This window comes from Mesoplodon bidens (genome assembly GCF_964165515.1).
Source record: "Mesoplodon bidens genome assembly, chromosome: 20".
NCBI classification, from domain to species: Eukaryota; Metazoa; Chordata; class Mammalia; order Artiodactyla; family Ziphiidae; genus Mesoplodon; species Mesoplodon bidens.
The window spans coordinates 31,987,943-32,003,200 of NC_138181.1; the positions used below are offsets into that span (position 1 = coordinate 31,987,943).

The following is a 15,258-nucleotide window of genomic DNA, read 5'->3' on the forward strand; positions in this document are numbered from 1 at the left end:
AAAAGTAATGGACTCAAACATCAGGATTTATAAATAAATTAACTCTTAAGAGCACGTCTAGGTATGAAAGAATTGGGAGACGGAGCACTCTGTCACCTGGAGGACTGGAGACATGTTACTGTCACACTTATGCTTCCCAAGGAGTGGCCACTCTTTGAAGGTCACTGATGGTCTTTAGTGTTCGTTGATAATGCATGTTTCCAATTTTTAAAAATAATAACCATTGATGGATTTCCACTGTTTATGGGATGAAGCCACCTGACACTGAAGACCTTTTACAATCTGGAGCCCTTTAGGTTTCCAGCCCACTTAATGCCACTCCCTCAAACACACCCTGACAGCAAGCTGCTGGGGGCCACCCCCTCTTTCCTGGATGCCCTATGTCCTTTCACACTTCCAAACCTCTCTTACTGCTTCTCTTCACTTTTTGAAATGCTTCTCTTCTTTTTCACTTGAGAAGAGTCACTTTCGTGATAGCCTTCTATGCTAAAATATACTTGGCCTCTGTCCCAGGTTCTGGCACGGAGCTCCCCAAACCCCTGGAAATTCCTGAGGGTTGGGAGTGTCTTTGAATTGAGTTAAACTGTGGGGCACTCAGCTGGTGTCTAAAGAAAATGAGAGAATTGCTTGGTGGTGTTGAAAAACATTCCAGAGCCTCATTCATTTTTTTTTTTTTTTCTAAATGAAGGTAAGTATCCAACAAGGTAATATTTATCTGTAAAAAGTGTGAACTTTCACAACAATTTATTCCCATTGTTCCCAAGGAACAATCAACCACCCTTAAGTGGTGATAATTTTCAAAGCAGAACTTCTAAAAGTGTGGTTATGACATTTGAAGAACTAGGACTCATAACGAGTACAATTTTTCATCAGGAATTTATTGGGGAATTGGCCCCCACTTGAGCCCAATCAAATAATAGAAAAGTACTGGAAGAAAAATGACAATTAAGTGCTTAAGTGTTTAAGTATTTGATAGACGACATCCGAGTCCTTATTTCCTTTCTTAAATAATGAGGCGTTCAGGGAATGACAGCTAAGATAACTCACTTCATTCTAAACAAATTTATTCCTGAACTGAAACAGAAGAGAACTAGGTCATCCTACGTAGTAATTCCTATAACGTTCAGTAGGGCCTGGGGACCTCTGGGCTGAGTACAGGGAGCCTGTCTTGTTAGCTGGACACTCCCTGCAAACGTGTGAGAGCGGAAGTAATTTAGAGAATGATGCCCCTGTTGTATTGATCTACTCTGTTTCTGGATTGTCATGAATCAATTTCATTTAAGTGAAAACCAGGTTAATCTTGGGGAGAGACAACAGAACGGAGGCATGTTCCCTATTTTTAAAGTAGCATGTTAAATAAACATTTATACTTTTCTTCATTAATCAGCTAAGACCACCCTTGCTGAAAGTCACCTATTCTGAGAAATTTAAGGTCGTGTTTGGTGGAATTAAAATCTGCCTTCAACATGTGAAGATTTACCTCAGTTAATTTTTATTTAAAATGGCAAAAGATGGGGCTTCCCTGGTGGCACAGTGGTTGAGAGTCCGCCTGCCGATGCAGGGGACACGGGTTCGTGCCCCGGTCCGGGAAGACCCCACATGCCGCGGAGCGGCTGGGCCCGTGAGCCATGGCCGCTGAGCCTGCGCGTCCGGAGCCTGTGCTCCGCAACGGGAGAGGCCACAACAGTGAGAGGACCGTGTACCGCAAAAAGAAAAAAAAAAAAAAAAAAAAAAGGGCAAAAGATGAAACTTTTATACCCACCCCCTCCACCACCTTGAGAAAAGAATTCTCTGGAGATCACTGTCGCTGAGGTAACGTGGTCCTGACACACTGGTTTTCCCAGGAAGAAAATGACATCAGTGTCCTGACTTAGTGCCCCATGCGGCCCCCTGCTTCTAACAGAGGCAGCTAGAGGCAGGGTTTCAGTGGCACCGCAACTACAAGGGTCCCGCAAGTGTTTAAAGCAAGAGGCAAAGGGCGGGGTGCCCCCTCCTGAGGAGTTTCCCACGCCCACTGGCTCGCACCTGGGTGCAATTCCAAAGTACATTTTTCTCAGAAACAACCTAAGTTACTTTGGTTATTTAATAATAATTCATTCCAGATTTTCTTCAGGTGTTGAAAATCGTTTCCCTCTATAAGAGTGACTGAAATTCTGCCTCATTAGTAATGAAAATGCACAAAGTTACCAGATATTCTGGAAGAATCAATTCATGGGCCTGAGCACTTGCAGAATCAATACTATTGCAATGCAAAGAAAATTGCCTTTTATAGGGTAGATAATTAACATTATAAATCGCTTAGAATTAATTTAATATTCACTTCATCTTTACACCAATCCCATAAATGATGCAGATAAATGATCCTCATTACACATGATGCTCAGAAGATTAGTAACCAAGGTCACTTGATAATCAGATCTAGACTCTGGGTCTTCTCTTCCTAAGTGTTGGCCCTTTTAAATGTTTCACTATCCCTAATGAATGATAATATTCAAATTCCCTGAAAGGGGAGAGTTCCATTCTTTAAAGGAAATAAACATGACTGTGATTTTGAAGTTACAAAATAAAATCTATCTTGGAAAGCTCTTTGACAGGCAACCAGTCATACTTCTGACTTATACTGAGACATTTTAACTTATTTACATCTCCTCCAAATCTTTTTTTCTTCCAATAGTGCTTAAAAGTGGTGCCTTTATGTATTTAAAATGATCTAATGATATTCAAATAAATTGAATCAACAGACTCAACCTCATATTTTGTTCTGCTATTGTATATTATCTGTTATTACATATGGTCTATGCAATTTAAAGCTGTAAAAATATGGAATATGTGCATTTATTGTATGCAACATATGTGCATTTCAATGTCTATACATTTTACAGAAAAAAAAGTAAACACTAGATAATTTTATGCATGCTAAAGAATTCAGAGGGAAGTGTAGTGATGCCTGCAATTTGCCTTGAATGTATCAAAAATATAGATAGATTAATGGATGGATAGACAGATAAGAGAAACGAGACAAAGGATACGTAGTAAACATTAATGGTGGAACTTAGGCCATGGGTATTATTTTTAAATTATTTCAACTTTGCCGTATGTATGAAAATTTTCCTGACAAACTGTTGGGAAACAGCAAGACTTCCTATTTGATGTAGGTTTGATTTATTTTGTGGAGCTAGCTAAAAGCAAGGGTAAGATATTTCTGTTAGCTGGTGATTTTAATTGCAATGGAATCATAACACAGATAGAGACAAATCCAGATGCATACAAAGAAATTCAGACACATGCAAGGAAGTCCAGACCAATACAAGTTACACCATGTTCCGTGTTGAACAAGCATATTTGTAGTATAAACTTCATACCTTCACACGTCGGGAGAGAGCCTTCAAACTGCAGTTGGGAGCCGAGCATACAGGTCAGCGTGTCCGTCCCGGACAGCGTGTACCCAGGGTGGCACTGGTACTTCACGGAGTCTCCTGAAGGAGCCAGCACAGCATATACTTGAAGATTCTGTCTCCAGGACACGCAGCGTGGGAATGTATTAAACACGCATGCGGCTTAAGTGAGTGCGCAAACTGTTTCTGAATCAAGATCGGTATTCATGTGTAGTCTGTTTAATGAAATGGTGCCATTTTCAGTTCTTAATTTATAAAAATGCTATCTTAAATGTAACCAATATTTCTACAGAAATTATGTAGCAGATTTTTCTTGACTGATGTGTCTATGTTCATTTCCCTTTGCCCATGACTACTAAAAAAAAGAAAAGGAAAGAAGGAAGGAAGGAAGGAAGGAAGGAAGAAAGAGAGAGAGAGAGAGAGAGAGAGGGAGGGAGGGAGGGAGGGAGGAAGGAGGGAAGAAAGAGAGAAAGAAAAGAGAAATAGATGCTTGGGATTTAAGGTTGTACAACAGAACGGCTTTATGCATCCAGAGAGGGCTATACAATGAACTTGGCCTAATGAGCACAATGTTCTCATTAACTAAGCCCTTAGGGGTAGAGCAGAAATCAGGTCACATGGTTTGACCACTGGCCTGAAACAGGGTGTGACAACAGGACAGAGTATTTGTAATTGAGACAGAGAAATCCTGCATCGCAATAACTATACGGCAAACATACACCACGGCTGGTTTCCTAATGTGACCTGATGATTATTCAATGAAACAGATCATTAATATAAAATGAAAAAACAGAATCTCTAAATATTATCATTAAATGTATTCACCAACTGTATTCCAGTTTCAATGAAAGGTCAATGTTAGACTAATCATTATTTTAGCCACAAATGATTTTCTTCTTCTAGTTCGTGAACACGGTTCCCTAACTAAACACCAACATCTGTTTAAGTCTGTCTCTGAAAACTGCTTTTCAGGAGAAAAATCCAAACTACTGAGTGATGTAGGGGGAAAATGTGCTCAAAATGACAAAAGCAAAATTCAAACGGAAAAAAAACACTGAAAATCGTGGAGATGAAGAAAGAAAAAGATATTTACTCAATGCATGACCTCCGTGTATATCTCTCTAGTAAAGCTTGAGGAATATTTCTGACAAATACTCAGTTACTTGACTGACTACTACAGTTGGGTGGGTGTAAAAAAGGTGGGTTGAGCTAATGATGTTGTAATGAAGAAAACATTACCTATTTCAAAATCCTCATCCTCAGTAAGCATTTCTGCCTGTGGAACTGCTGGAGGAGGCTGACATTTCTTGAGCTGGAATGCTACATGGTTCATAAAAAACAATAAGAGCAATTACATTTGCTGAATAAACAGAAACCTTACAAAAAGCATTCCTCTTATGATGTGTTGTTATAATGCTTAGGTACAGGAAAATGTCTGCATTTGTAAATCATAGTTTTACGAAAGCCTTGAGCTTCAAATGCTTACAGAATTACTTAATATCAAGGAATATCTAAAATTGAAAGGAAAAAGTATAAAATTTAAAAAATTATAATGTTTAAATAAAAACACTTTACATATGTTTGGAATTCTGCAAGAGAAATGGTTCACCCATGGTCTGGTTCCACATCCATGTCTGGCTCTGACATGATCTTCCTCGGCCTCTTGTCCTGAGGAAGTCCATGTGGCAGTCCTCGTGAGAGATAAGGGACTGGTATCTTTTTCCCTAGATTATTTAGCATTCATGCTCAAAATCAGTAAAGATTGGCTTTGTTCCCTCTGTAACCACATGACATTTGCTATCGAGGTTTATCTGAAGACGGAGATGAGGAAATCTATGAAAGGTACTAAATGTATTTCAGTGGCCTCCACATCAGAGTTTCACATACAATACACTTATCTTGGAGTAAATCCAAGCTCACTACAAAAGAGTTGGGAAATAATAAATACATCAGGAAGAAAAAAGAGTCATGCGAACCTCTGGCATGAAATGCGAGAAAATCCTATTGGTTCTCGGTTGGCAGAATCAAGGAGCTTTCGATGGAAACAAGGTTTATGTCAACGCTATGAGAAAAATCAACTGGAATTCTTTGCCTTCATCAACAGAGTGAAAGTACACTGACCATGAAAATTGAGGACAAAGAAACCTCCATTTGAAAAGTCGCTGTGAAACTTCAGCAGGACTTGATTGGTGGAACTGTACGCTGTTTCCAGGGCCGTGTTTCCACTGAAAACTCCCAGCTGAGGCGAATTCTGATCGGGACCATCCCTAGGAAAGAGAAGGGGAATCATCTGACTAGAAAGCTCCTAGTTACAGCTTAAATTAACAACCATTTTCTTCTGACAGTCGGGCTCCACCTCGGTGAAAGACGGTGGTCTGACCCCAGGACCCATCTGAAAAGTCTGGTCTTCAAACCAGAAGCTCGGGCTCACTTGTTCCTCCCACAGCTGACCTTTTCTGAGGCATTTCTGAGACCAGGTCACATTTATTCTGGTGACGGCAATACCGTTTATCAGCTTCTTCTTAAACGTCCACATTTTAAAGTCTAAATTCAGTGTCTCTTTAATCACGGGTGAGATTTATGGAGCTCTTGCTACTGAATTGAAATATTTTTAAAAACTGAATAAAATATTACCGTCTTCTAGATACCGTGTTTAGAAATATCAAGATATTTAATATTCACAGTTGATGGAACTCCAGTCTCTCTGTCTCACGCACATTCAGACAACAGAGGCTCCCTCCGCTATTGTTACCTGATGAAGATTTTCCTCCTACCTCCTAAATCTATCAGTTAATCCGAGTAAACCTGCTGATATTATTGTGTGGATCTTCCTTTTGGTGTTGTCTGTTTTGCTTTGCTTCTGAAATGGCAGCTTCATGCGGTCAGTTTAACCTTTCAAGTTGTCCATTCCCGCTCATTCCCATGACCGGGATGCCCCTCCCCATCAGACTTATTTCTACAGCCTCAAAGGCTTCTTGGACTCTTCTCCCTTCTCGGCCAGCTGACGTGCTTCCCACACAATGAGACTGCGTATTCTGAAACCAGGATCTGGTTTTGTAATTCTCCTTCTTATAACCCTAAGGTGAATCCTTGTTGCTCTAGGATGAAGCCTGAAATCCTTAACATGATTTATGAGGTTCTGTATGGTCCGCCCTGCTTACCTGGCCAGGTCACCTCTTCTCTCTGGGCTCTCAGGAGACTTCAGCCACTCCACACCTGGTGTCTCCCAACGCCTGCAACTCTCCCTGTTCTCTTGCCTTACAGATTTTCCAATAACTTGAACAACCACTACATTTACGACAACTTTGCCAACATACACACACACACACACACACACACACACCACACACACACCACCTTGTTAAGTGTGATTACTCCTTGAGTTTTCAGGGCAGTTTCTCCCAAAAGCACATCCTGGCTCTTCAACTCTGGGTCATGCCCCGACGGTACGCTCTACTTTTTCTACCATAGTTTGACAGAGAAATTGTCATTCCCATTTCCCCCATAAACTCTAACCTTTCAAATGCAAAGGTAGGAACAGTCATTCCCATAGATAGGAACATTTAGTCAAGGAGAGTTTAAGTCACTTATCCAGACCACGTGGCTCATTTGATAGGGAGCCAGGGCTACATCCCCACTTAGTATCCCCTACACAGCACATGGGAGGGCAGCTCTGCAAGGTTTATAAAGCAGGGAGAGAAAGCTGTGTGTAATCATTTCTGCAATCATTTCTAGAAGCATCAAATTCTTATAATGGCAAAGGATCCTATCAGCTTTTCTTTCAGGAAAAAAAGCCATCACACTTAAAAATGAAAAATAAAACAGGGAATTCCCTGGTGGTCCAGTGGTTAGGACTCCATGCTTTCACTGCTGAGGGTCCCGGGCTCAATCCCTGGTTGGGGAACTCAGATCCCACAAGCTGCATGGTGTGGTCAAAAAAATAAATAAATAAAAATTGAAACAGAAAACAAAAAGGAAAAATAAAATAATCATGGGATAGTCTCCTATATCTAGAATAATCCTGAATATATCTACCATGTAGTAAAACTCAAACACAGTACATAAGGTTTATTCTCTGTATCTCTAGATTTACTTGGTAACTTTCCTTTCTGATATCTACCTAACTACTCCATTTCTAAATAGACATAAGTGACACGTCAGTGGTTACAAGAATGGTTTATCGCAACAACTGATGGTGTTTCTCAGGGAAGGCTCTCATACCAAACAGCGATGTAGTCATTGACAGCTTCAGTCTGCAGCAAGGTGAAGTTGATGTAGACGCCGTGGCCAGGTGGCACCTTGATGAGCCAGACACAGTCCTTCAGAATGGGGTACTCGTCCGGAAACCCAGGGGAATAGATGGTCCCGTTCTGAGATGTCACATTATACCCACAAGGAGCTGAGAAGGAAGTAAGAAAAATCAAGCCCACACAGTCCACTTACAAAGGATACAGTGAAATGTTTCTCAGTCTCTAAGGTCCCTCAGGCAAAATTTTCCTTCTAAGAAATAGTTGTGAAATATCTCTCAGTAACTACTTTGTCAAAATAATCCACCTAAAGTCTTAAAACCTTGGAAGAATTATACTTCTTAGCTACGTTATCTAGGTTTCATTTAATATATTCTCCAAACATTCAAAATACCCTAAGGATAAAGTCATTTCCACATAATTAAAAAGAAAGAAAAAACCCTTAGTCAGTTGTCTCCTGTGACTGAGATGATAATCCACTGGACCACCTGATGCAAGGGATGTTGAAATTATGCATAAATATTTAACTGAAAGACAATTTTTTTTGGTTTTAAGTGAGATTTCTAAAGCCTATTTAAACTGTCTAAAAGAGAAGCATCTAAGTCTATTTGCCTTGAAACAAAGACATAATCAATTCTCCTCAGATCTACACCTGGAGAAATGAGATAAAATTACATAAGTGGTATTTTATAGACGCACTCTCATATCTCACCAGTTATCAATGATGTGAAGAATCCCAATACTCAAGAGTCCATTTTTATTTTACTTAATAAAGGGATCATCACTGTTGCCATGGAAATTATTTTATTTTATGGAAAAATGAAATGACCATACATGAGCAGAAAATCTGAGATGTATTCTTTAATTTAGATTGTAGAATAATACATCAAAGTCATAGACAAGTAGACTTTTTAGTCAAACTAAAAGCCGACAGATGCTCTAAGAGTGTCTGTTACTAACATGAATCTTGTGAGGCTTTCAAATATTTGCCACAAAAGTCATAAAATTCAGGTGGAGTGAATAAGCTGAAATACATTTTTATTAAAAGTTCAAAAACAATTCAAAATGACGGCTGATGAAATACCATGAAGCACTATATGACACATTAACTATACAGATGCACACTGATTTCAAAGGGGTTAGAAAATGTACCAGTGTCAAGTAGATTGAATCAGCCCGAGTTTTGGGTAAATTCATTAGAAGGGGCTGTGGAGAACATTTTACAAGTTTTATAGCATAATTATAAGTGGGGTTTGGAGTCAGACAGACCTTGACATGTAACCTAGCAAAACAAAGTATACAGATACTTATAATCTTTAAAATAGGGCCAGAAACCACGTTGCAGTCACAACAAGCTACAGTGTACCCTGAAGATGCCATATTTTTTCTCAGCTGCAAACATCATGTCCTTGTCCACCTGCACGAAAAGCCCACATGCTTTTCTCCTACCTTGCTGCCTAGTGAACTGGTCTCTTCCTTCAAAACTCAAATGTCACCACCCCCTGAAACTCTCTCCTGGTGGCTTGGGCTCCAGGTGGCCGTGGTCTACAGTTCACGGCCAGCTGTTCTTCACCATTAGACTAACGTCAGCAGGCGGGAGTCAGGGTCTGTGTTCCCACCCCCACCCAACCTCCTTGCATTAATCCCATTGCTGGGCTCAGATCTTAATAAACATGGACAACAAACAATTGAGAGATTGAAAATGAGTGAGACAATGAATAGAAAACACTTTAAAAATAAGTGTGTTGACAGCAACATCCTTTTTGACCCGCCTCCTAGAGAAATGGAAATAAAAGCAAAAATAAACAAATGGGACCTAATGAAACTTCAAAGCTTTTGCACAGCAAAGGAAACCATAAACAAGACGAAAAGACAACCCTCAGAATGGGAGAAAATATTTGCAAACGAAGCAACTGACAAAGGATTAATCTCCAAAATTTATAAGCAGCTCATGCAGCTCAGTATCAAAAAAACAAACAACCCAATCCAAAAATGGGCAGAAGACCTAAATAGACATTTCTCCAAAGAAGATATACAGACTGCCAACAAACACATGAAAGGATGCTCAACATCACTAATCATTAGAGAAATGCAAATCAAAACTACAATGAGGTATCACCTCACACCAGTCAGAATGGCCATCATTTAAAAATCTACAAACAACAAATGCTGGAGAGGGTGTGGAGAAAAGGGAACCCTCTTGCACTGTTGGTGGGAATGTAAATTGATACAGCCACTATGGAGAACAGTATGGAGGTTCCTCAAAAAACTAAAAATAGAACTACCATACGACCCAGCAATCTCACTACTGGGCATATACCCTGAGAAAACCATAATTCAAAAAGAGTCATGTACCACAATGTTCATCGCAGCTCTATTTACAATAGCCAGACATGGAAGCAACCTAAGTGTCCATTGACAGATGAATGGATAAAGAAGATGTGGCACATATATACAATGGAATATTACTCAGCCATAAAAAGAAGCAAAATTGAGTTATTTGTAGTGAGGTGGATGGACCTAGAGTTCGTCATACAGAGTGAAGTCAAAAAGAAAAAAACAAATACCGTATGCTAACACGTATATATGGAATCTAAAAAAATAATGGTTCTGAAGAACCTAGGGGCAGGACAGGAATAAAGACGCAGACGTAGAGAATGGACTTGAGGACACGGGGAGGGGGAAGGGTAAGCTGGGACAAGTGAGAGAGTGGCATGGACATATATACACTACCAAGTGTAAAACAGATGGCTAGTGGGAAGCAGCCACATAGCACAGGGTGATCAGCTCGGGTGCTTTGCATCCACCTAAAGGGGTGGGATAGGGAGGGTGGGAGGGAGATGCATGAGGGTGGAGATATAGGGATATATGCACACGTATAGCTGATTCACTTTGTTGTACAGCAGAAACTAACACACCAGTGTAAAGCAATTATACTCCAATAAAGATGTTAGAAAAAAAAATGTGTGCTGAAGCCATTGGGCTGACATACCTGATGTGTGACTTGAGGTTATTCATTTGGTATTGATTTATAACTCTAAGATTTCCCTTTAGCATTTTGACTCTTTAATTTGCATCTAAAACCACACTACATGGAGTAGTACCCTTCCCATTGGGGGGAAGAAAACAAAACAGAACAAACAAAAGCATGGTGCCCACCTCTTAAAGGTCAAAATAAATGATATGGTTATTTTCTTGGTAAAACACATTCTGCTATTATGTCACTTAATATATTTGCCATGATTTACCTATGATATTCAAATAACAGATCCTTTCACTCATGTATTCAGTGAGTGTTTATTGAGAGTCTATTATGTACCAGGCAGCGGGGCTGGAGCTGGGGATACAGCAAAGACCCACAGACACCCCATCCCTGCCCTTGCAGACCTCACTGCACACCACGTAGTGATGAGGAAAGATGTTAATAGCTAAATAAGTATAAAATTCAACTTGGGTAATAATACTGTCAAGGCACATGTAATATTTTCTCAAGGCAAAATCCTGCTGTGTGGCCTGTAGTGAGAAAACGTACAACCCTACAACAGTGAGTCAAAGCTGCACCTCCATTTTCTCTGGCCTGTCCAGGATCTCTTCCCAGAGGCTTTCCCCTCATCTTAGTGGCACCAAAGGTGTATTTTGAGTTCCACGTCTGAGCAGCATCTCAGGTGAACTGTGAAGCAACAGTGAGCCTGTGATCTAGCTCACATGAAATGCATCCACCCCCATGCTCTCCCTGAGGGTGAGATTCAAAGAAGACCCTCCAGTGGAGATCAGTCACGAGCCCAGTGGGGAGCATCCAGTCACAGGAGGGGTCCTTGTACCACAGCCAACCACCTGTCTGCCAAGGAGCCTGGTCCCAGCAGGAGGGGCAGGCAACCCACCAGCCAGGAGAGGGACCATCGGGCTATTGTGCACTGCACTTCGCAACTGGGAGTGATACAGATGCCGCACTCCCCTCCACCCCAGGGGCCAGAGTCAACACACACGTATCCGTCTATGTATCCACGAGCATACAGTGAGGCAGCACGACTCATAAGAAGAAATACATGCAGTTCTGGCCTTCTTCCCTGTTCTCGGCACAGAACTCCTAAAACCCTCAGAGTTTCCAAAGTGATGAAGATCAAACTGTCTTTTATTATTCATAACAGGCCCCTTCCAGCCACACCTGAGTTTATGTTAATGCAGTGATCTGGAAAGCCCTGAAGCCTGGGGGCTGGTTGCCCAGGGAACCAACCTGTGATTGGAGGTTCAGCCCCACCTCCACCTCTGGGAAGGGAAGAGGAAGGGGGGTCGACTTAATCTCCAACCTAAGGGCCCAGGATTTAATCAATCGTGCCTATGTGATGAATCCTCCTTTAGAGAAAAGAAAGGAGGAGTGGTCCAGAGAGGTTCAGGTTGGTGGAGGGTGGAGCTGTGGGGGGTGGGATGGAGCACCTGGAGAGGGCTGCAGGCCCCCTCATCTCTTCCATCTGGCTGGTCCTGGGCTATATCCTTGGTATTGATAATTAGTTACCTAGTAAGTAAAATGTTCAGTGGCTCCAGCCAATTCATCCAACAGGAGGAGGGAACTACGGGAATCTGCAGTCTATCAGAAGTACAGGTGACAACCTGGATTTGCATCTGAAGTTGGGGCAGGGACGGGGGGCGGGGGGGCAGTCTTGTGGGACTGAGTCTGTAACCTGGGGATCTGAAGCCATCACCAGGGAGACAGCATCAGAACTGAGTTCCCGTGTAGGACATCCATCTGGTGTCACAGAAGTGCTTGCTGAGGAAGAGCTCACACACTGGTGGCCAGAAGTGTCAGAAGTGGGAGTACTGCATGTAACTCTTTACACATACATCTATGTTAAGAATAAAGAGCTTAGTGTGGGAGGAAGGATTGCTGTGAGAAGCACAGCCCATCAAAGTCCTCAAGTTATTTCTATATGTACCTCTCCAGAGGACAATAAGTACATACAAATGATTAAGCTGTCTATTTCCATCAAGTTCTAGAGACAGCTTAGCTATACTGAATATGATGGAGGTGAGGCGTCACCTGAATGTCTCACCGGATGTGGATTATCACCACCATGTGAAAACTTTTTAAAAGACCTTAGAAGTAGATCTACATAAATATTTCAGTGTTAAAGAATTAATTAGGTCAACAAAATACTTCAAATTTTGAACTATATATCTAAGTGTAGATGCATATTTAATCATGAAATTACATTTAGTAAATTAATAAGCCACAGCCTTCTTAACCATATTTTAACAAGTATAACCCATTTTTAAAAATTGAGACTTCTTAAGTTATGGTAAAAATAATGGCTTAAATTTCTCAAGTCACTTTCAGAGATATACTTTCATTTATTTATTATAATAAGATCACACTTGTAGTCCAGATTTTTTTCAGATAAATTCAGAATATACTAATTTTACATAACAGATTCTTATGCAAATTAGCAGCATATTCATATAAACCAATTTAATATACACTTGTGAAGCTTGATGGCTTAAGATTTTAAATTCTTGGACCTTAATTGTCTGAATTGCTCAGTTTTTAATAAAGATGCCCAGAACTTGTTCAAAGTATCTATATATATTTTTTTTTTTCTAAGATTCTTCTGAAGTCTACAGGGCTGGACCTTTAAAGAGTGTTTTTCAGTACACTTGCCCTGTATAAAAAGCATAAATCTGAAATGACAAACCACTCTGTGTTAATAGGATACATTTTAGGTGAGGATATTGGATGATCAGAGCGTCTGCTGGTGTCCCGTGAGGGGCCTAACTGTAGTTTACTTGAACACTGATAGGCATCTTAACAGCCCACCATTCTCAGGAAATAGGACACTTTTTTATTTAACTTTTTGGAAATGCAACCTTTTCTAGATAAAATAACTTTTGTTTTAAAATAAGACCCCCCAGTTATTTTTTTAGAATTTAATCTAATATGGAAGACATTAAAAACATCTTGGAACACTTACTTTACAATATAAGAATTTTACATGGATCTTATGTTTTGATTTTTTATTCTGTCTATGACATTATAGGTATGAAGAGAGACATATGGTAAAAGTATCTACGTAGTAAAGAATTTGACCTTGCCTAAAGAAAGGTCTGCCATTTGCCCTGGATTCTGGGAGTTAATTTTTTGCCATACCTGATAGGAGTGTCTTTGTTTCTCCTGGGGGCCTGGCCACATCCCTTAGTCTTAGGATGGGGCTAGCCTGCCAGAAAGTCCAGCCCTGCAATTTAGGGTGGGGCCTTTGGGTCACAGGATATCAGCTGGTCTGGAAACTGATTATCAACCACTAGATAAGCAATCATCAGTGATGCCTACATGAAGGAGACCCAATAAAAACTCTGGGCACTAAGGCCCAGCTGAGTTGCCCAGGGTGGACATTCTCCATGCATGTTGTCACAGGTCATTTCTGAGAGTCAGGCACCCACTACATTCCACCCTGTGCATCACTCTCTTGGATGATTTTAATGTCTTTTTCCTGGTATAAATGACAGTCTTGAGTATAATAGCTTATTGAGTTCTGTGAGTCCTACTAGTAAATTAGCCACGCCTCAGGGTGGCTTGGGGGCAGTCCTGGAACTTTCACGAGGTACCAGGAGTCTTGGGCTGTCTTGGATGACTGGAGGATTTTAGCTTCACGGTTTGGCCAACTCTGGGTAGTATTATACATCATATATCATCCAAAAAGATATATCTTGTTATCTTCACACTGACAAAATAATTCTAAGCTAGCAGTTATTTCCATGTTGGAAAGTCGGATTTGAAAAAGCAATGAAATCTAATTAAATACGTAATTCTATTTTTTTATATCAAGCCAAGGAGTCTCCTATTTACATATGAATTCAAAGGATTCCGGCAAAAATTGCAAGTAAGAAGCGTTTCAATCCTGACAATTCAAAGTAATTTATATATGTAAATATATGAATTTTTAAATGGTGAGTAATACAAAAAGTTTCTAAAGTGTGTTAATAAAAAAATACCAGATACGCTACTGCTATTCTTAGTTTTAGAAAATAATTTTAAATGCTATTTTATGTTATTAAATTTGTAGTCAACTAAAATAACTATTTTAAAAAAAAATACAGTGAATGTTTTTCTTTTATAGCTGTTTATATAATGATAAAGAATGGAAAAGTACAGGTGAAAAATATGATTTAAAAAGTCTACCGATTTGCTTTTATTTTTTTTTACTTCTTCAGTAGAAATTCAAATACAGACAGATGCCTTTCCCTTTTTGCCCCTGGGATATAAGTATTTAGCATTTCAAAAGTCCACAGAGTTGGTAATTTCATTATTTTTTCATTCAAAGGTACTGTATTTATAATGTTAGAACATTAGGTGTATGGTAACTTTTCTATTTCATATGCTTTCTTCATAAACAAAGTACTTGATCTATTTAACTTAATATTGTAAAAATTTCAGAGTCATCATAAAAATTAGACAGCCAAACAGAAGCTTTAAAGAAGTGATTTCTGCTCAGACTAGGGATATTCACTGAAACCAGATCTGCTCTTCATGCACCAGTAAAGGACCCTACTTAACTTTTTCCTAAGACTGCTCCTGCACTATGTCTTTGCTCACACTACTGCTTCTATCTGGGATGGTCTCTATCTCT

The 15,258-nt window shown here is 40.0% G+C and overlaps 1 protein-coding gene across 1 annotated transcript in view; it reads right to left on the minus strand.

Moving 5' to 3' along the window:
* Positions 1-15,258, minus strand: part of CSMD1 (CUB and Sushi multiple domains 1) — a gene marked incomplete at its 3' end in the record, with an annotated part of 1,732,394 nt that overhangs the window by 115,060 nt on the left and 1,602,076 nt on the right. The window contains exons 43-46 of the mRNA XM_081220901.1: positions 7,617-7,794; positions 5,517-5,662; positions 4,635-4,715; positions 3,363-3,476 (exon numbers count right to left, since the gene is read on the minus strand). Of these exons, the coding sequence (XP_081077027.1) occupies positions 3,363-3,476; positions 4,635-4,715; positions 5,517-5,662; positions 7,617-7,794 (519 nt within the window). The remainder of the gene's footprint in view (positions 1-3,362; positions 3,477-4,634; positions 4,716-5,516; positions 5,663-7,616; positions 7,795-15,258) is intronic.